This window comes from Melospiza georgiana, chromosome 3 (assembly GCF_028018845.1).
Source record: "Melospiza georgiana isolate bMelGeo1 chromosome 3, bMelGeo1.pri, whole genome shotgun sequence".
In the NCBI taxonomy this organism is placed as follows: domain Eukaryota; kingdom Metazoa; phylum Chordata; class Aves; order Passeriformes; family Passerellidae; genus Melospiza; species Melospiza georgiana.
The window spans coordinates 95,801,938-95,825,103 of NC_080432.1; the positions used below are offsets into that span (position 1 = coordinate 95,801,938).

At 35.4% G+C, this 23,166-nt stretch overlaps 1 protein-coding gene across 1 annotated transcript in view; it reads right to left on the minus strand.

Annotated features, from left to right (window-relative positions):
* Positions 1-8,281: 8,281 nt before the first annotated feature.
* Positions 8,282-23,166, minus strand: part of SNTG2 (syntrophin gamma 2) — a 116,853-nt gene continuing 101,968 nt past the window's right edge. Inside the window, exons 14-16 of the mRNA XM_058020809.1 lie at positions 19,842-19,934; positions 15,742-15,852; positions 8,282-8,413 (exon numbers count right to left, since the gene is read on the minus strand). Of these exons, the coding sequence (XP_057876792.1) occupies positions 8,282-8,413; positions 15,742-15,852; positions 19,842-19,934 (336 nt within the window). The remainder of the gene's footprint in view (positions 8,414-15,741; positions 15,853-19,841; positions 19,935-23,166) is intronic.

A 23,166-nucleotide genomic window follows, 5' to 3' on the forward strand; every position in this document is an offset into this window, starting at 1 on the left:
TCTGGTGTGAAACAATAGTGTAGAGTAACCTGCCCATGTATGTACTTGTGAGGTTATTTCACACAGTTTGAAGTCTTAATTTTTGATTTTGGATGGTGTGTTTTCCTGTCACAGAGACATAATTCTAGGTGTGTTTTGAATGTCAGGATTAAAAGGAATGTGGGAATAAGAAAAATAGGATGGAACATGCAACTTATTATTCCACATGTAACTTTTTTCTCATTTTTTTCAAAAGGGAAAAAAAAGGAAAATTAAGAGAAAAAATAACATAAATGAAGCAAATTGTTGGAGAAAACTACAGAGATTTTTTTTCAGGCAATTGAATTTTTTTTTCAGACCAAGAGATGAAAATGTACCTGTGAAAGAAAAAAAGTTTGATAGATTTTTTTGAAAGAGCTGTGACAAATGAACACAACATATAATCTTTCAGAAAAATGACCTTGATAAAATGGCAGTGGTATGATAAATCCTGGGGTAGTGTTTATTCAAATTAATATGCACCAATGAAAATTAAGAAACTGATTAGCAAACATTAGGCAAAAATGGGACTCACTCTTAGACAAAGATTACCACACAGGCATTTTCAGCCTATTGGGAAAGTAGTGCAGCTTTGGATGGTAGAGAATAGACTGTGCTTATTAAAAATAATTGAAAAAAAATAACATCTATACCTTACCTACTTGCCTGTATTGTTACAAAGCAAAAGATGTCATGTCCCGCTGGGAGAACATTTTCTTTGAAGGCAGAGGCAGAGGGGCTAAGCAATTCTGAGTGAAAAGGACCACTTGGTGACTGGCCATGCTATTTAAATAAAGAAAAAAAAACCCACAAAACCTATGTGTCTTTAAGACAGATTAAGTAAAATCACATTAAAACATGCCACATAAATGGATTTACTACTGATGAAAGGCACATATTGTTGAAGGCTGTATGGGAAAGACCTACTACACTGCTGTGCATACTATGGCACACCAGATAAAACTGAAGTATGGTACAAGTTTTTCCAAGAAGAAAATTAGTAAAAAATCTGCATGATTGAAGCAGAGAAACCTTGTTTAGATCCTTTTCATGTGACCATTCAGAAACTGTCTTTTTAGGGATAATTTCCTGATTGCAATTGCAGATATTTCTCTACAGTATATAAAACACTGAGTGAGAAAGTTATTAAGAAATTAAAAGGAAATTAAGAATAAAAATAGTTAATGTGGCAACAAAAGACATAGAAATAATTGGCTTAAAATAATTAGGATGACCAATATTGTAATGAAACAAAAGAATATTAAGAATATTTTCAGCTTTTAGTAAAACTCTAAAGTGCAAAAGAATACAACAAGCAAATAAACTCAGGAAAATTATTTGCAGGACTGGGAATAAATTAACTCTGATTGAACAGGAACCCAGAATCTGATGCTGTCATAAGAGCATTTTTACCTACCCTATGGAGTGAGCTAAATGAAATTCTGCAGTGTCTTGGTCCAAAGAAAGGCAAAGGGCAAATTAAATATACGTTTGGTTATTAATCTGATTAATTTTCCTTTCAACCTTCTCTGAATATCCCAGACATGGGGAGAAATAAATCTCTAATAATATTAATAATACAAATGCCAATAAAAATCATTGACTTGAATAATGAATTGAAGCCCAGAAATGTCTGTGAGATTCAACTCTGAAGTCATTTGGATGTTGCTGTTTCCTACTTCTCTCTGGCTGCACATATTTCCTCTTTTGAGTTCTGTGAAAGCCTCAATATATCTCAAGCAATATGATGTGATATGCGCTAATAGCTGCTGGGGCTTTTGTGGAAGCCACCATTCTTTTTGTTTTAGGCAAATAAGGAAAATTCCTGCCTTCATTCCAAAGATTCTTCATAGTACTGAAAACAGAGTACAAGACAGATGCAAGTCATGGCACTTCTCCAAGTCTTAGTGAGAAAAACTTAAGAGCAGCTTTTTCCAGTTCTATCCAGCAATAAAACACACTGGTTCAGTAAAGGACTTCTACTTTAAAAGACAGGGAAAGTTTTATCCCTGAAACCAATTTGGTATTCATATTCACTCCACCAGGGAATACTTGTCTGTCTTCTGTGCAAAAAGAAAACAGTGAGCTGATTATGTACTCTACTTATGGATGTTGTAGTGTAGTAATTTAGCTCAGTTTTGAATGTTAATTGAACAAAGTGCTTAGAGATACAGTAGAATGTCTCTAATATTTTTTTCATGAGTAGCTCTGTGTTCCAAGAGTCAGTGCATCTCCTGAGACGTAGAACTCATCTATGAATTAATACAATTTCTACTGTATTATTTTAGAAATTTTTTCTACTCTGCCCCGGGTAGTAACCCATAGCTAGTAAAACAGGCTAAGACCTTTTCTTCCCTCTCCTCTGTCAGTTAAATAGGATGACAAAATTCTGATTTAAATTTCATTCACTTCAGCATTGTTTTATTTTATTTCCATAATCCTGCAACATTGCTCATGATTGCTACTTTTATTGTATTGGTACATAAATCTGATATTAAACCTATCTATAGAAAATTGAGCTGTCAAAAATCTATGTGGTAGTATAGTTTGTTGATGGAGAAAGATGCCTTCTCAGAACATTATTTATTCCACTGGTTTTAGGCATCTATTGCAGTATGGAATAAAGCACTCCTCAGATTTGCTGGTTTCTATCCACTGGTTATGGGGTTGAGACCAGATGATTAACACAGACTGGACACCTAATTTCTACACTAATTCCTTAATAAATATTGAGTATGACATTTCCATCATAGTTGGGAATTTAGAGACTTGTAAGAAACAGTCAGTTAGTAGCCTAGAAAGAGAAGAGAAATAATGATCCAAGAATAATTGGTAGTGAGGAAAGAAAAATAAAGTTCTTCCATTTAACTTCCTTTCCCTGCTTGGTTGTCTTGCAATCCTAGAGACCTATGCAGCTGAGATGCTTCTGCCACTCACACCTCCAGATGTGCAGACTTGCACAATAGATCATGTCTTTGCACTGAAAAAATATCTGTGGTCCATTTAAACTAGAGGTCGGAGTACCTGCATAAATAGAGCTTGTACAGGGCATTGTGACAGCTGCTCCAAAAAAAAGATTATGGCTTTCAGCCCAAATAGTTCTGATTTTGATTCCCTACTGAAAAGTCAGCAGTGTTTTCAGCAGGAATGAATCCTTTAAGTGAACATGTAGGCAGCTGTGCACTGAGGGAATATTAGAAAAGCATTTTGGTTTCTCTGTTTATTATTTTAAATCACTTATCTTTGTTTCAGGAAAAGTCCTGTATATATATATACCTTACTGGGACTTAAAACAGCAGTGGATTTCGGCTCATGTCCATGGAATTTATGACTTCAAATTTCATAAAAATATTTTACTTAAGAATTTTTTTGTGGTTGAACCATATTAAAATACATATTTTGATTTCATTTTGCATGCTGCACAAATCTGTTTTGCACTTAGTAAATTTACTACAAGGCCTTTAGTTCACATAAGATAATTGCTTGTCTGCATGCGTCAACACAAATGTACCTAAACATTTTGAAGCATTGTTTAAAAAAATACAATTGCATAATATATTTTACATTTTTTCTTTGCAGCCTTTAACTCTTCCGCATCCATAGCTCAATAATAGCAATTCAAAGAAAGAGAACTACACTGAAAAACAAATTTCCTGATAAAGTCAAATGAGTTCCAAGAGGTGTTTTTTATACCTAAGTGAAGAAGTTTTTTAGGATTTCACAGTCTGTCGGTCTGTCCATTCCTCTCCTACTTCCATTTTTTTCAGTGCTTTCTCCCATTTCTCATGCACAGGAAAGAGGGACAGAAATCACCACTTTGCGTCTCAAGAGAGCATGGAGAAAAGTGCTTCCTTCCTAACTTTCACTCTCTCTGCTCTGAAAAAGCTTACTGGACGACACAGGCAAACTATATTAAAAGAAAATCAATGACAGAAGTAAACAAAAAGCAGAAAAATTGCATTGCCATTAGACACACCTCACTTTGAGCGCTGCGACAGAGGAGATACTCAGGTGGGCAGGAAAGTGTTACAAAATACGGACAGCATTTTGATAGAAGCATTTATAGACATGTACTTAAAACTAAATTCAGGCAATTTTAAATTCTGCTTAGGCCACTGAAAAAATCAGATTACACATTAAAGGTTTTGCGGAAAAAGCATGCCTTTGTCAGAAGTTACTTATGAATTAATGTATTTCAGACATAATACAGGATTTTAGATTAATAGTTTCAAAATTTGGCATAGCTTAGTCTTCCTCCCACAGAAAATTATTTATTACGCTTCAGGCCTACTGGCTCAAGGTTAAGAATAATTTTGAAATAGTTTTTCTAAGACCCTAACCTTAGAAAAATTCAGTCAGATTTCCATAACTTGAGCTTTGGATCAGCACAGCCTCAGCCTCTCAGACTTTATGATTACAGGCAAAAATAAAACAAATTATTACAGCTCAGATTAAGTCAGTGAAATACTCTGGTAACATCTAAATTTATAACTAAAATTGTCAGGTCTTGTTTTTTATCCCTGAGGCCATCTGGCACACCCTGGCCACGTTCCCTCTATTAAATGCTCTGGTGTTTTCAACAGGGTAGCACAACCATGCCATGCACTGAGAACAGAGCTGAGCTGACTTTAGCTTGATTGTAAATAGGATTTTTTTCAACAGATTTTAATCATGTTAGAGGAAAAAATTCCAGAAATTATATTAACAAATCATCAGTATGATTCAAGTCCAGTGCCTAAGTCCAGGCTGTACCACTCCTTAATTTATAAGTCACTGATGAGCCTTGTTCTAATTTAAATCAACACTATTACCCATTTGCTCAAAATCACTTTTGTAGATGGGATAATTTTTAGCCTTTTAACATAGCCTTGAGTTTAAATAAAGGCATAAAGATAATTCGGACATAGAGAGACTGTCCTGTTTTTACTCATTTCCAATAAAAAGTTGTATCTTGATTTTGTGATGGGGCTCAATTTTATAACACTGTGTTTGTATGCTTCCTTCCCCAGTCTGCTGTTTATGATGCTGCTTCCATAAATGGTTGTCTTTTCCTACTCCATATTCAATTCTGCTACACCTTTGTCACCCTAGAAAAATATAAAAGAAAACTACGCTCAAATACAGAATGAGATTGTAAGACTAAAGCTTAATATATCACAATAATGTAACAAAGAATATAAAAATTTGTTTTATGATCTCATTAGAAATTAAATATTTGACATTTGAAATGCCTAAAGCAGATGTCCTATGCCTCAGCCCACAATTCCTGAGGGGTGACTGTGGAAGGTTTCTATCAGCAGATATAATTGTGAACCCCAGTATTTTCCTATTTTGAGGTGTTTTGTCAGCTGAAATGTGGTGCAGGTACTCAAAACATTGACAGAGAAAAATATATGCATGATATATGATCCACATTCTGAAGGCAATGATGAATTTATATGCTTTGACAAAGAAACATATGCAACAGAATAAATTTGGAATGCAACATTTTCAAATATGAGGTGTATGACTAAGAAATACAAGGTGCTATGGAAGTTCTACACAGCCTATATAATAGCTAAAAAACTAGCAACCCATTAGCTTTTCCCAGCCTCTGGCAACTGTCTCAAAAAACTGGCCTTTAGTCCCTGCCTTGAGAGTGTTGTAGAATGTGAAAGAAAGGAAAAAAGCAAGTGAGCTAATCTTGAGCTTGATCTTCAAGTTCCTCATTAAAAATATGTTTGGGGAATTATTTCTAAAATACAATGCTAAATTTCAGAAGGTGAATTTATAAGAATTTTTTCTCTAATATTCCTTGAGATTGATTTGAACATGCAGAAGTAAACTACTGTGTTGCAAAAACAGTAGCTCATCAAAAGACTAAAAGAATTTAGAAATTACATTAAATAATATCAAAATTAATTAAAATCAGCATCAGCAACTTCATATAAGAAATTTGAAAGTGCTAACGGAAAAGTGCAGTAGCCAGTGGTTTTGAAAAAAAAATCAATAATGCTCTTTTTGAATTGCAGAACATTTTTTGGTGGAAATGAAAGATTATTTAATAAATTAGGCCTAATTTATTTTAAGGTTTTATTACAGTATTTGGGGAGATATGATAGTTTATGATTACATGATTCTTAAAACATTAAGTCTAGATGCCTGACTGTAGTACCAGCTCAGAACTAGCTGGTACAGTTTTCTACTATAACTAACATGTTAATATTGAACTTTGTCTATGAGAAAATATTAGAAAAACAAAACTGAATTAATTCCATAATTCTTTATCCTACAGAAAATGTGATGCTTCTAATTATTCATGCTAATGAACTGAATTGAGAATTGGTTGTAATAAAGATATTATAATGTTAATGCTGTAATTTGTGCCTGTTAAAACCTCAGTAAATACAATGAGCTGAAAATAAAAAAAAAAGCTGAGAATTAAATGAAACATTTTCAATAAATGCATGTTCTAAAAAGTAAACTTTTGAAATTATTTTCTTGAAATCAAATTATTATAAAATTGAGATTATGTATGTTAAAGATACAATAATGGCTATAAAAATTTATTTTAAAATATTAAAAATATTTATCACATTTGCTAAATACTGCTTTACCAGGAGTTAGCATGCCTCAATGCAAACAACACTAGAACTCTAAACAACACTGGAATTACAAACAGAGTCTGCACTGTTTGTGCAGTCAAATTAATTTCTCTATGGATAACACTTAGAAACACGTGGTCCTCCTGGCAGGATTAAATCATCTGCATCAGGCACTTTATTTGTACCCAAGCTTTAGGTGGACAGAGAAGCATCTGTTTGAAGCAAGTCCCCACTGCAGTTTGAAAAGACAGATCAAGACCTGAAGGAGAGAATTTAGCTGACTAAACTTAAGCACTGAGTTTATGTAAAAACACTTCTCACTTGAGAGCTTTTAAAGGCACCAACCTCTTTTCGTTAGGCTACGGTAACTTTAGGTTGTAACTTTATCAGGGCACCTTCTAACACTCCTAAAATTTAGGGAGGACTTTGATGAATTCACTCCTTATCCATGGCTTCTACTTAAGATACCCTACTTGTTCGATTTTGATTGCTTTATTTTCTTGATGCTGCCTCAAAAGTACAAGTGAGAAAAACAGAAACTCCTGTCAGAAAAACCTGCAACATCTGGTATCACTAACAGGGAATTTGCCCTAAGATTAAACATCTTCTTTTTTAATAATTTTTTCAATTGCAGGATGTATTATATGTTCATTTAAGATTATGATTTCAGAAGGAAAGTTAGGCATATATCAAAAGTAACACAATATTTTTTCCTCAGCAAGGACAAAATCCACTTTTCTCAAATAAGAGTCAAGGTTAAAGCTACAGGAAAAAAAAAGGCAGATGTCCCAGAAAAATATTTATGTTTTGTTCTGTTCATCTTATCTTGGAAGCATGTTTCTCCAAATAAAAGCTTTCCCAAGCATACAGAGCATTTCATCAAAGGATAGGTGTCAAGTCAATCTATTAATGAATAAATGAATGGGTCATAAAAGCTTTATTGAAAGATAAGAAAACCCTATGGCAAGTTTCTTAAAACTGAGTGTCTATAGTCAGGCTGCTGAGCTGAGTCTAAAGCTCTTCACAGCTGATACTCAAATACACTCTTAACATTACCTTGCAAATAGACTGGGGCTGCTGAGTTTTCTTAGAGCCAAGTGTGTGCTTAGCTATGTTCCTAGATCTGAAATAGAGTATTCAGTGTTTTGCAAGAGCTAAACTCTCAGGCCTTGAAAGAGCCCAATCACAGAACTACAATTTTCCAAGGATATAGAAGGAAGATGAAAGTTCGATTCCTACAGCGGTTGTCTTCAATAATTACCTCTTTTCTACAGTGAAGACTGTAGTAATTGTCTGTATGCCCAACACTTTTCAAAACAGACTTAGAGGCCAAATTTTGGACATACATTTTTCAAATGTAACTCCACATTACTACGTAATAAGGGGTAGAATGTGTCATCATGAGAGCAGAAATCAAAATTACTCTACAAATATTAACTTGGAATTTTAGATCAATGGTGAAGATACAAGCTTTGACTTAGTATTTTTAACTCATAGATTTAACTCATATTTTTAACTCATAGATTCAAAATATTTATCAGATTGTGAAAACTCTTAACATTACAGATACACAACTAGAGCCTTTTTATAAAATCACCAAGTTGCAATATCGTGAATGAAATAACTACTTTTGTTAAGAAAATAATTTATTTTCCATAGTCACAACATATAATCTAGTATCAGTTACTGTACATATATTTTCTTGCAATACTCTGACTGTCTATGAATACTGGATCCACAGATGCCACTTTTGCTGCTATAAAGGAGTGAATACAGTGTAAAACTGCCGTCAGATCCTGAAATTCAAGTTCCTGAAAGAAGTAAGAGAAAAAAAAGAAAAAAAATGAATTGAATTCATGGTTATAAACATTTTATATGAATAAAAGAGTAGACTAGTTAGAAAACAATAATAGCCTTAACATGAAAATTGAATTTTTACAGGAAATTGTAAAATTAAAATTGTTAAGAATAAAATCTGTATATCCATACCTTGTTCACTGACAGTGCTGTGTGTCAATTTTCACTCTGTGATACTTTATTGCTTACATTGTACTCAGCTTGTACAATGAAATCAGTCAACTTGAAAGAATATTTTAATATTGCAGCATAGAATAATTCAGGTTGGAAAACATCTTGAAGATCACTGAGTCCAACCATTAACCCAAGACTACCAAGTCTACCAGTAAACCATGCCACTAAATACCACTTCTACACTTGACATATTTCCTTGGATGGTGACTTCAACCACTTCCCTACATAGCCTGTTCCAATGCTTGACAACCTTTTTGGTGAAGAATTTTTTTCCTAATATCCAGTCTAAACTTCCCCTGGCACAAGCTGAGCCCATTTCCTTTCATCCTATCCCTTGTAACTTGTTTCAGGCAGTTATAGAGAATGGTAAGACCTTTCCTGAGACTCCTTTTCTCCAAGCTAAAAATCCCCAGCTCCTTCATCCACTCCTCAAATGTCATGCCCATCCAATCCTTCACCAACTCCATTGCCTTTCTTAAACTGAAGGGCCCAGAACTAGACACAGGACTCCAGGTGTGACCTCACCAGTGCTGAGTACAGGGGACAATCCCTGCCTGCTCCTGCTGGCCATGCTATTGCTGATCCAGGCCAGGATGTCATTGGCCTTCTTGGCCACCTGGGCACAATGGTTCATGTGCAGCTGCTGTCAACCAGCACCCCCTTTCCCACCAGGCACCCTTTTCCCATGTCCTTCCCCTCCAGGCACGTTTCCAGCCACTCTGCCCTCAGCCTGCAGCACTGCCTGGACTCGGCCCTCGACCATGTTGAACATTAATTATTAAAGTTTTTGACAAGTTAAGGCTGTTTGAGAATCATGAGGTATCAAGAAGGGTAGGGTGAGGAGATCACATCTTTTGTCAGCCTCTGAAGGAGAGATGAGAAGCCAGAGGCAGAGTGAAAGAAAAGGTGAAGTCACACCACACCCTAATGATAGAAACAAACATGGCGGGTATGAAATTCAGATGCCCTGATTCACAAAGAAAGGCAGAATTATGCCTAAACAGTTCTCAGATTCACTTGACTTTTTACAACATATTTCATCTTCTGTGCACAAATTAACTTTCTTTTCCCTATGAACTCATACAGTAACAGAGGATAGTCTGACACAATGACATGCAAATATAACATAAAAGACAAATATAATGTAAAAAACACATTCAATTTAAGTGATACCACTATGTGTGAAGTCTGCAGTTGGTAAATATATTGTGGGGACCCTTGAGACAATTTTTGGTTTGAGCAGAAGACTATTTTCAACAATCTGTTGGCTAACTAGTTTGTTGAGGCACACTCTCTATGCTTGTTTTTAAGCAATAAGCAAAGCACTGGACTTCTGCTTCTTCTGTAACAGAATTTTACAGTATGTTCTAAACAAAACTGGCCCAAACAGAATATTTAGAATTCAAACTTACTGTCCCAGCAAGCTCACCATCACACCATTTTGCTATCCATGGCCGAGTATTTACTTGGCACAAGTGGTCCTACTAATGAATTGCTCACTTGTATTTGTGGAACATGATTTTGTGACCCTGTTTGGGGCACAACTGGGAAATTTTTGGGAGTGGAAGGACCTGCATGCACAACCTCTTCAAGGAGAGACCAGGGCTGCCCTGTGCTGATACAGCAGGTTCTAGCCAGGTCCAACCACCAGGCATGGCTCAGCCCTACAGTGAGACAGGGCTGCATCAGGGTAAACAGGTAACAAAGGGCAGAAAATTCCCCAAAAAAGTAACAAGGCATGTGAAGTAGAGTGTACTCCGTGGCAGAGCAGGTAACACCCCTGAAGGGATTGAAACTGATGGGGAAGCCATAGTGGAGCAGAGGAAAGTGTGAGTGTATTTGAGCCTGTGACATCTTTGTTCTAAATTCTGGGGGAGAAAAGCTCCTGTTTTTTCCATTTTAACTGACATTTGAGGAGCAAATATGGGAGGAGGTATCTTAAAATACATTTTATTGACAGCAGATGTTGACTTTAAATATTAATATAAATTAATACAAATACTTCCAGGAAAAAACCCCATAATAGCACTATTTAAATATCCTTATCTAAGTTTAAGAAAACTAAAGTTATATACACAATTATGATTATTAATGAAATATGAAGTATGAAATATAGGCCTCAGTACATAAGTTTTGGCTCAATCAAATGTTTTACATCTACTGAAATTCCGTCTTCAAAACCAAGGAATTAAAAAACATGACCATTCCCATGAATCTTAGATTTGCTCCAAAATCAACTGAAATCACCCAACAATTTCACCTTAGGTTCTGACATTTAACACCCTGACAAAACACAGCCAAACAGACTGAGAGAATGGAGCCCTTCCCAGAGTTCCTATTTCTCTTCTCCAGCTTTATGCACTTCCAATCGATAAATGTTTAAAGAGATAAGCAGAGGGAACATAACACAGACTGTGGACAGGATTTCAGACTGTTCTAACAATATTATTTGGAGAGCTTTGGGTTTAGTAAAAGGGCAAAGACAGGAACATCTCATCACTGTGAGTCAGTTTTTCCCAGTGTTCCAACTGCAGAGTTCTCTCTGTTTCCATCACAGTTCAGAGCATGGATCAAACTGCAGTAGCCCCTCCTCTGTATCTGAGAGAAGTTGTCTAATCTCTTGTGAATCACCTTTTGAATACTAATATGCTCTTGTTTCTGGAAGATACAATCTACTTAGAGGTGGAAGACCAGCAGTAACACTAAATCTATGTTTTATGTGACAACAACACTATTTACTGCAGTTAATACTGCAAGTTCCCTATTTTTGGATTATTTTCAAGAGTGGTGCCAATTTTGAAAGTTATTACAGAGCCGAAAAGCAAAATGTGTGGCATATAAGCACTCCTCATGCAGTTTAGCAGCTCTTCCACACCTCTTGTCTCTCACATCCTCACTATTTTATGTTAGATTTGTGCAGGGATGAGCAATCCTCTGGGATCATGAAAAAGGAGCAGAGCTCTGGAGATGTTATCTTACAGGCCCTGGTTAGATGTGGCCACCCATGGTGGCATCAGAAAGGTGGGGCTCACCTGAGGCCTCATGCACCAGAAGCTTCTAGAAATGCAGCTTATAACAGTAGTATTTGATCAAGAAGTCCACTAATGGGGTAAGGCTGTGGAGCTTTGTGTCTGAAGGATGTTCGATGCCTGTTCTGGCTGCCTTTGCAATCCTGCAGCCTGCTAGTCAGGTGTAGATAATGAGGAATAGTCACACATACCTAAGGATAAACTGGGGTAAGGATTTGCTTACATGTTGATTACAACAGGGAAGGGGGAAGAGGGGGTTAATTTGAAAATATGGATTTAGTAAAAGATAAGGTTGGCTTTCTGACTTGGGAAAATGTAGCTGTTGCATAGTCTGAAGACTGGGACACAATATGTCTCTTGCTATCCTGAATATAGTTTTATAGATGGAAATGCAGCCTCTTTAGCTTTGAAATGCAATATGAATTCTTCCTAGAAAATAACACCAATGACACTTCTTTCAAACAAACACATTGCTCTGATAGTTCATTTTTTTTAAAGTCTCTGTATTCAGTTCTCTGTATTCAGTCATGAGTAACTGATCATTTTATTTGTGCTTTACCATCTAACAGCACCCTTATGTTTGCTTTCCTTATCTGAGTTTGCTGCTTTTTTCTTTAATTGAGATTGTCAGTTTTTAAGGAGAATCTGTGCATGTCTAATATTTCAATAACCAAAGCTCTTTCAGTTTACTGTATGTACCATAATAAGTAGATTAAGTACAACAAGGGCACTGGAAGGAAGACACTGGGAGAAGAATACAAAAGATTGGATTAAAGCAGTGGGAGGACAAGACTGCAAAATTTCCTGCTGGTACCGAAAATACAAAAAATGAGCACAATGCACTGACCTCCTTCACTGCATGTGCACAGCCAAGGAAGAAAAATATATGTTCTTATTTCATCCACCCACTAGGAGAGTTGGATTTATTACATGTCATAAAGAGCTTGACAGGCCTGCTACATTATTACCATGCATGCAATTTTACTGAGAACTTCTGAGAGCTGTTGAATCGCTGTTTGAACAAGACATGAGCCTGTATCACATGAAAGGCAAATAATGGAGATGCTGACAGATAGTGTTGTGCCCTGTGCATTTCACGACTTTAGGGACACTGGGAAGTCTCAGTGTATGTTATCTGTTGACCAGAATAGAACTGTTACCACTGTATTGTTCAAGATATGTTTTCCAATCAGACTGATTTTTTTAGTTGTTGAGGGTTTTTGATGTTGTTGTTTGTTTGTTTCTTTGTTTGTTAGTTTGGTGTGGTTTGGGTTGGGGTTTTTTTTCAGATTAAAAGCCCAAATAAAGATGTTTTAGCTGCAGACAACATCAAAGTCAAAATGGAAACCAGAATTCTAAATTTGATTCTATATCTCAGCAAATATAGCAGGGCTTGGTTGCCATATCATGGATGAAAAGAATATGCAGGGTTCTTAAGTTATCTTCTCGTAATAGACAAGAAATTTATGAGACCAGCAACATCTAGCTGAGACTCCAGTATGGATCACAATACTCTATTGACCACAGTGGTTTCTTATCTTTCTTCAACAGATATTTAAGACCAAGTAAGATGAAAAGAAAAGGGAAATAAATGCTCAATTCAAATAGGCTTGAAAAAGTCTTAAGACTTAAAGACTTAAAAAAGTCATATTTTTCAGATATATAGCTACAGTTTAGTGAAGGGAAATAAAGCATCAATACAAACATGGAAGTGTTGATCTTAGTTTTTTTCTTTTTTATGAGAAACCTTGACATTTTGGGTAAAGAATACCTACTATTACTAAGATTACTTGTAATTTCTCAATACTAAAGGCAGGGTAAGTTCAGGGAACCACTGAAGTGGGAAACTATTAGAAGTTGTAGGGAATATGAAGAACCTGAAAGAGAAAAAACTAACAGGAATCTTTTCCTTATTATCTTCCTTCAACAGAAAACTTTTTAAATGGAGGAATGTACTGTTCACCTAAAACTAAAGTGCACAGGAAGAAGTACTTGGCTTAAGCCAAAATAAGAGAAGAAACATCACATCTAGTTACTAAACAAGATACAAAAATAGAATTCCCAAGTGTGATTTTTTTTTTTACTCCTAAGAATTCATAATAATGTAGAATTAAATACAGTTTGAAAAATTCTTTTGCAACCTTGACTCTCTGTTTTCCACCAAAGGAATGTAAGTCATCTGTATCAAGCTTCTTTTGTGCATAGTGGCTCATTTACCCAAGAAAAATGAAACTTCTATTATTTGATAACATTTTTATTTCTTGTTACTGGCTGCATTTCACCATATAGCACCATCTGGCCCTATGAAATCTCTTTCAGTGCAATAAGCAGAGGCAGCTACTGGATTGTACTATGAGTATTAGTGCTGGGCATTTTCCAGCCAGCCTGTAACTCTCAAGTCTAAGAACTCATTCCAACTACGTGGTGGGCATACAGTTTATGATATATATCAGTTATCTGAAGTGGAGAGGCTACACAGCTGTGTGTCAGTCCCATTAAATGTGAAATCCTAGTGGCTACACTGCACTTTGTAGAGGCGGTTGTAAAAGGTGTAATCACTGAAATTCTGATAAATCCTCAGCTACTCTGTATCAGCCTTTCCTCTGGCCTTTAATGAACTTTTTCTGGGATCTTGCAACACATATGTACTTTTGGGTACACAGATATCAAGAATTCTGTATGAAATAATCCCATATCAACTTCCATCTGATACTTTGAAGGTGAATTTTGCCAACTATCAGAGGTTTTCATTAGAGCTATGTAAAAGAATAATTTTAGTGTTTTAGCAAATCTGTCTCTTGAACAAAATTTACAGCAAAATTATAATAAAGGTTCACTTATAACAATTTTACAGATAACTAAATTTTCATAAAAATACTAAAACTTACAATTTTTCTATCAAAGAGTAAAGTTGGGTAAAACCAATTACAAACCAGCTAATTTGCACAAAAACAAAAAGAAAATAAAATTTTAAAAACCAGATTGCTTGCTACAACAAAAAGAGGAACTATACAGTATTAAAGTAATAAAATTCCATCACAAGCAATGGAATTGCAGCCCTTGGCTAATCCCACACAAGGGCTATCTAAAGATTTAATGTAAGAGATATACAAAGTAGTTTATGCATGAGTACAATCTTCCTGTCTGACCTGAAACAAGTTATGTAAGCTCTCAGCAACAGATGATCACATACAAAATGAAGACAGTAGTCCTTTTTTTGTCTCCAAGGTCTACTGTGAGACATGAAGTGGAAATGACCTGCTACCGGATAAATTATTATGTATTGTACCTTTAGTAACAGATCTTATAATATCTTTCACAGTAGAGCCAAGAGGCAACTCGGGTCAAGCTTGCTGATGAAATCCTGAATAATTTACTAATACAGATGTATAAAGAAAGATATATTGCATGTACTGTAACTTTGTGACAAATAAGGAAGATTATGGACTTCTTCCTTACAATTATTTTAAACATTAGAAGGATAGGTAACATATATCTTTTGCGTATGGTCAGTATAGAAAAATATTGATTTATAAGTGACTTTAACCTGTACAACTCAGGGAAGAGTATTTGGAAACGTTCACAGGTCTTCAGATATTTTCTCTTGTTTCACTGGCTTTTGTCAACCAAAAGCCAGTTGAACCACAGTCTCATCTTCCTTTTCTATGTCATATCATGCCGAAGTTCTCCTTCTTTTTAAAACCACATAACTGAAAAAATGTCTTTTTTATTCAACAGCAAGCTGGGGATCAAATTTTATTTTTACATTATCTTTTATAAACACAAGTTTTAGACATTATATCTACTATAGGTTGACAGAATAACTTCAGATAAACTATCTTTCTGAAAAAGTAAAATACTATCATAACACAATGTAATAACTGGCTTGTAGAAATAGTGCAATAAATCTATGGGTATTACATTGCTTCCGTTTATTGTGGAGTTTCTAAAGAATTGGCAAAAAAAGATAAGCTGTGATGTGTTCACCATATCTATGTCCCAGTAAATGGGATTTCTGATGCTTTGACAGTAATTTTTATGTCATTTTAAGCTAAATTGAAAAAGAGGATGTTGCTTACCTTTGTCTCAATTTGTTTGGTATCTGTATTTTGAAAAAGCAGCTTTACTCTTGTTTTCCCATCATCTGATGAGCCTTTAAGCTGAGAGAATTTAAACCTCCACAGCACATTCTAAAGAAAAAGAAATTTGATTAAGGACTCTGCTACATGTTTTTACCTAGAACTATAGAAGGATGATCGATATTCATGTACTAAAATAAAGCACTACAGCAGTAATGTGGTGCATGATAACAGGCTCTTTGCAGAGCAGTTAAAATTAACACTTCTGTACCCTTTGTGAAAGCAAAATATGCAATATTAAAATTCATTAATAAACTATTTTGAAATTCTCTGAGATATAAATGTTTCAATTGCCTACATCACATAAAGTTGGCAAAAGCTTATTCCATAAAGATCCATGAGGACATTTGTATCAGTTTCTTTAGGAATACAATTCCATGCCGTATCTTGACTTTTTTTATTTCAGTTGGCTCATTTGCATAACGTAGATAATTGTGTCTTACACAGATATTGCAAAGCTGAACTTACTGATGTGTGAAATGTGGTTTGAAATTCTCAAAAAAAGCTATAGAAATGCAATTATTGAACACAGTATCAGAAACCACAAAAATGTGTCCTACATTACATAATGCTTTGTAAAATATATGACTTCTAAGCTTCTTGGTCTCCCACAGGTTTATCCATGGCATCTTAGTAGTGCTGGCAAACTCTAGATTGACAGATATACTTTAATATTTTAATATTTATGGAGATATTTTGTAAAATAAAATTGGGAAATTATTTTTGAATTTAAGGTTATTTTATGTGAATGTTTTCTATTCATCACCTGAAAATGCATAATTAAAGAAAACCCCACAAGCTAACCAACTTGCACCTGGACTTTCTGTTGATGTTTCCTTTAATACTTATGATCTTAATGAAAATTCTCTGCACATGTTGAAGTGTGCTTCAGTTCCTGGACACTGCTGAAGAAACACAATTTAAATACCTGGGAGCTTATTTCAAAAGCATACATGGAAAAAAGTTTTCTCTGTTCCATTTTCCAACATGCCTCTTCTCAAAATATTTTTGTTAAGTAGACCAGGGCTACCAGTGGGCTTCAGAACCCTATTCACAGTTTAAAATGGAATGTCCTATTAAAAAACCTATCTCCTGGTTCCTTGCAGACATAAGTGTCACTGAGTTCTTAGAGAGATAAACAGATGAAGAAAAACTGACGTATGCTACAGCACCGTGATGGTGCTTAAACTTTACATTCATGAACAGACTTTAACTGGGTCCAGAGGGCCTAATTATAGCACCTGAAAAGTGTTAAAAGCTTAAATAAGTTTGGCTCTAAACAGGATAAATGAATGTTTGCTATGTAATAACTGCTAAGGTGGAGACAAATCAAGAACTTAGGAACAATTTAGTAATAATAAGCATTGCTGGAGTCATCATCTCCCTCAACAGCTGACACCGAGTGGGGCAGAAGAGAAGCAGAGAGAGCTGGAAGATGGCAGAAAATAGATGCACACTTTGGGATCCCTTCATATTGGAGGAGAGGCTGGAGGCACAGGATGGGGAAGGTGAACCTACCAAGCTGACAAGATAAAAAGAATCTCTACAATGAGATAAAAAGCGGATGCAGGCTACAGAAGTAGTTCAGTGATGAGCCCAAAAAAGATAAAAGCTGAATGAATTAAGCCCATCAAGAGCCTGGAATAGAATATGCAGGAAAAGAAACTCTTCTAGAAAAGTTCTTTAGAGACATTTTTCTTGTTCTGGAGAAATAAAAGAATATGGGAGAGAATAAGCCCTGCAGACACCATGGTCAGGGAAGAAGGGGGAAGAGGTGCTGTTCCTGAAGGAGCCACACTGGAGCAGTTCATGAAGAGCTGCAGCTCATGGGAACGACCCATGCTGGATTCTGGAGGGGCATCCCCCTCCAGGGACTCCATGCTGGAGCAGGAGAAGAGTGTGAGAAGTTCTCCTCCTGAGGAGAAAGGAAGGACAGAGACAACATGGGGCGAACTGACTACAGCCCCCATTTCCAACCCACCTGTGCTGCTGGAGAGGAGGAGATAAAGAAATTTGGGAAGCAAAGAAGTGTGGGGAGAAGGTATTTTAAGATCTGTTTTTTATTTCTCATTATCATACTCTGACTTGACTGGCAATAAATTAAACTGATTTGCCCAAGTGGAGTCTGGTTTGCCCATGATGGTCACTGGTGAGTGACCTCTCCCTGCCTTCATCTGGACCCACAAGCCTTTAGTTGTATTTCCTCTCATTTGCCTGAGTCATGAGGAAGCCAGGGTCAACACCCCACACTCCAAAGCAAAAAATTGTTGTGCTTTTTATTTCAGAATTTGTAAAAATAAGGCCCTTTTAAAATTGTTTTTCAAAGTGTAAAAAAGACTGCTTTTCAATGACTACATGAGCTGGTTGCCCAAAATTTGAGATCCAGATTTAGAATCATAGAGCAGACAAGGGATTAGCCTTTATTTCAATAATCCTCTTTGAACACCTGCTGGGGTGTAAGAGCATTCTTTAAATCAATAGAAGACCTTATTTTTTTCATTAAATTCAAGAAAAAGAGAGATTCTTGAGTAAAATTTCTGTGTCCCTAATGAACTGTTAATTGCTTGACCACTTTAAGAATCTTTTTTGCATCAGTAGGAAATATTCTAAAATAGCTATGCATATAGGAAAACACAGTCAACTTCAGCTGGCAATTATGGGAAGCAAGATGAACTGCAGAAGTCACCCATTACTGCCTCTCAGGCTTGAGGATGCAGAGAACATCTCCATCTCTCACACAGACAAAGAATAAATGTACTTGAGCTCTCCAGAATTTTTACTGTTTAGCAATGGAATTGATCTATCTGCTGGTATTCCGTGTTTCTCCTTAGGTAAGCAACAATAATTCATCTAAATCTTCCTCATCATCAATAATGAAGGTAGGTACTGTGACACAAAATCCTATCAATAGAGTAAGGTTATAATTTTAAAGGTGAGAGTACGTGCAATCATTCTTCACATTTAAAAGAAACCCCTTCTATACATTAGAGAGCTTATTCTCACAGTTAATTTGTGGTTACATGCAAAATGTGTTTAATTGTGCAAGAGCAGGATTCCAGAATGCAGTATCACCTGAGGGAGAAAAGTGTATACTAAAGTATGTTCTGAAATTTTATCCTGCTGCATGGGATGCACACTTAATTAGTCTAAATTTTCATGCAATTTTGGTCATTATTTCTCTGCAGTAAGATTTCGACAGATTTGAAATTTGGGGGCATTTTTCATCCCAAACCCACAAAATACCAACAGGCAAAAACTAGATCCTGCATCAGTATTTCAAAATGCAGCGTGTTCCCTCTTTTCTCAGAATGATTGACTGAATTTTTAAAAAATATTTGAGAAGACCAAGTTTCTACTGAACAGTTCTATTAATGCAGAAACATTTTTGTATATTTGTTTTCTTCAAAAAAATGTTAAAATCCACTAAGAATAATATACTATAAAGTACCACTAAATTATACTGAAAAAAGTAGCATTATAGACAGGTCTTGGAAGATGGCATGTACATTAGCCATTCTCTGTAGGCACTTTCTGTATAGCCACTCTTTTGTAAGACAAGTGCATGTAATCTTTTAGATTCTCACTTTGAAAAACATTTGCCCTTATTCTTTTTATTTTAGACATGACCTAAATTTCTTATGATGGAAGAATAATTAATCCTATTTTATGTTTGTAGCTTCAAAACAAATAGAATCAGGTGACATTTCATTTTTTTCATGACTTGTAATCTTTTATAAATCTTTAAGTTTCTTCAATAAACCAAGTTCTCTGCTAAATATAATTTTCCTTTTCTTTTGTTACTTGAAAAGGAAGATACTTTTTTATTTCTTTCTTCAAAATGCATCTTTACATGCTATACAACTAAAATCACCCCTTTGAAGTCCCAAACTGACTACATTTCAGTAGGGGTAAATAAATAAATAGTACAGTATATTGGAAGAATAAATACAGGACATAAACATAAAGAAAATGCAATAGATGATAACTTCAATAACTATAAAACAATTCATTGTTATATTTTCCTTTTCTTTTACTCTTACCTTTGTTTTACTGTCAAAACAGGTAAATCCTAGAGCAAAGTCGACTGTGAAACACAGGGTATCCCCTTGCCAACTGCACGTATATGTTTTAGACTGAAAAAAAAAAGGTATGATCTTTGAGAGGACAACCATCACTGTAAATTATCATATTCAAATAATATTTTATGCAGGTATTTTTGGCTGGTAAGACATTCAGCTGACAGCACTGGTACATCTTTATATTACTATGTTTGAAAATGGTCAAAACTTCTGACTGTAAATCAGTGTCCCATCTGCCAGCTAGACATTAACTGCAGGTTTTTCATATTCAAGTCACTCTTCCACAAAATGAATATATTCTTGAAAACCAACCCTTGCAAAATGCAACACAGAACACACAAAACCAGATCTGACTACTCTAAACTGCTTAGACCTGAACTATTAATGACTTCTGATGTCACTTCCAGCAAATGTGCAGGCAACAGTGCCTAAATGTTTAGTCATTGCTATCTAATTATAGAAAAGTGCTCTGCTTGCTTGACCTCTCCATCTGATTTAAACTTTGTAGAGAATCTTTCTGTTTTACAACACTGTTTAATTTGGGTCTGGTGACATGCTGGCACAGCCCTATGCTAAAGTTAGTTAATGTAATTTCATAGTAAGACCTAATAGCTATCACATCTTGGTTAGCACTGATACCTGCCAGACACTGCTATCTATTCACCAATTCCATTAGAAACTTTCAGATTAGAAAGGGAAAAATTTTGTTTTATTAACAAAACTCAGAAGTTCTGGTGAAACTTGTGAATAAGCTTTACAGTAAAAAGTCAGTTAACTCATTCCAGGCATTTTAAGGCAAACTAACTTAGGTATGTGACAGATTCTGGAAAGACATGAGTGAGATTTGCTGTAACATGGAGCAGCCTGATGACATTCACTGTTGACAGCCATAACAGCAAAAAGCCCATTGCCTTCAGCAGAAGTAGAGATCAGATCCTGTATCAAGACTTTCCTTGATAGGAAAGATAATTTTTAAGATTATACCCTTGTGCCTTATGAAATTTGGATTTTTTTTTGTTTCTTCCAAAGAAGCATTACTTCATTGTCATTGATATATCATAAATCTCAATGTTGCCTCATGCTTAGACATTTGTTTACACAGAAGTTTTGTATCTGGATAGTTTCTTTTAATTAAAAAAAAAAAAACAAACCAAAAAAACCTCCCAAAAAACCCAACATCCTTTTACATGCAAGAATTCCCTAGGGGAGACTGAAAGCATTAATAAAACTTGCTTAAAATGCAAACTGCCATTTGAATTGGTTTTCTAAGAATTTTTAGTATAGCCTAAAACTTCTGGATGATTGTAAAGGTTTCCTCACTCCAGTATTAATAAAAAAAGTTAGTTATACTAAAACAAGCATTTTTGAGTTACAGTTATGACATTTTAAAAAAGGATTTTGAAAGGGCTAGGAGTAATATCAGTTTGTAAGTGCAGATTAGTATTATAATCATCTCCACAATAATGGAGATGTATAATATTTCTGAATAAATTAATTTGCTCATTGGTGTTCAAAGATTGTATTATTTGGCATTTAAAAATATTTCAGTGATTGATTTTCAATTAGAATGACATTTACATATCCTTACATTTTATTCAGTAATTAAAAGGTGGCATTAAGCACCAGCCATAACTTATTCTCCATTATTCTCCAATTAAAAAGGTCATACTAGCTGAGCTCTGGCTGAGCAAAGCAATTTTTAAAACTAATAAAATTAGATTCCCCTAATGGGTAAGCATCAAATTGCTCAGCCACAAATGGTGAATACTAAAATGAACTGTGCACAAATAATAATCTTGGAGTACTTTAAAAATATTCACTATTGGGAAATAATGGAACCAATTTTGAAATTATTCACAAATACTGGAGAAAAACATAATATGCTTCATTTTCACCATTATTGAAAATATATTCGTGTTTTGTACTTACAAAACTCACAGGGTTTTCTTTACAACAGAATTAGTTTGTATTTTGCCATACAAATTTAAAATCCTGCTTCTGGCATCTCCTCAGTGACTTTGAACAGATTCTCAGAAAGCTCTATGGTAAGAACCTTATCTTGACTCATTGACTCTAGGACGGAGCCTTATTCCTTTCCATTTTTGCCTTTGGAATAAGCTTCCCATACACTTGCAATTGTGATCACCCTTGGCTATCTACAAAGATTGTTTACAACAATTGTGGAAATTTAACACAAGAGGTCTAGGTTCAGGTGTCTTTAAGTGAAATTGGGAAAAAAAAGCAGCACTGAATATCAGCCAGCTTGCTAAGTCTAAAAAGTTTAAACAACAGAGAGAAGAAAAGGTCTCACAGTGCAGTAGATAAGAAAATTGTAGTATATGACCTAGATCAATCTAAAGATACATAGAATATTATATTTTAATAAAAGACAATAACAAACTTTTACCTGTGTAATGTTCAGGTATCAGCATCTCAATGTATATTCTTTTAACTCATTAAAAGATCATTAAGTTGATAACACCACTGTTCAAATACCAAAAGAACCTGTATCTGACTCATTTATGGCAGAATTCCTCAGACAGCCTGCCTGCTGCTGATCAAAAGCGTGACTCTTGTCTATCTCTGGCTCTGTCATTTGTCCTCCAAGACACTGAGAGGGCTTAATAGTTACAATGACCACACATATACACTCATTTTCATTCCCACAGACAGATTTCCCTGAAATAATTCAGCTTTGAACTATACTTGGTGGTCAAGAAGCATCCAGGCATAGCACTTGGTCTATGTGGTCTGTGTTGTCCATGGTCTAGTTAACAAGGTGGTGATCAGTCTGGTTGGACTTGATGATGTCAGAGGTCCTTTTCACCAGTTTTTACAAACGGGCAAGGACATGGGACAGTTTGCTTCAGTACTCTAAAAGAAAGACTGACATAGGATGCTGTCTAACTGTAAAAGATGTTACAAATATAAACAATGACAAGCCAATTAATTCCAAAACCAGCTTTTATGTTTATGAGTTACTATGACTCTTTCCCTCATGGGAGAGAATGTGTTTGTAAATAGATCAGCTAACACAAAAAGAAGGGCTTTGAACTTGGTTTATGGGTGTCAGGGACCCAATACAAGAAGTGAGTAAACACTCTAACTGCAAAGTGCATGCATGGGAAAAGATTACAAGAGGGATTTATTTCCACTCAGAGAGGAGAGCACCAATATACCTCAGGTATGTGTGAGAGACAAAGCCTGAGGGACAAACAGAAAGAGGAATCTCAGGCTGTGATGAGGCTGAAGCACAAAGACTGGGTGGGTAGCAAGCACTGCTGTA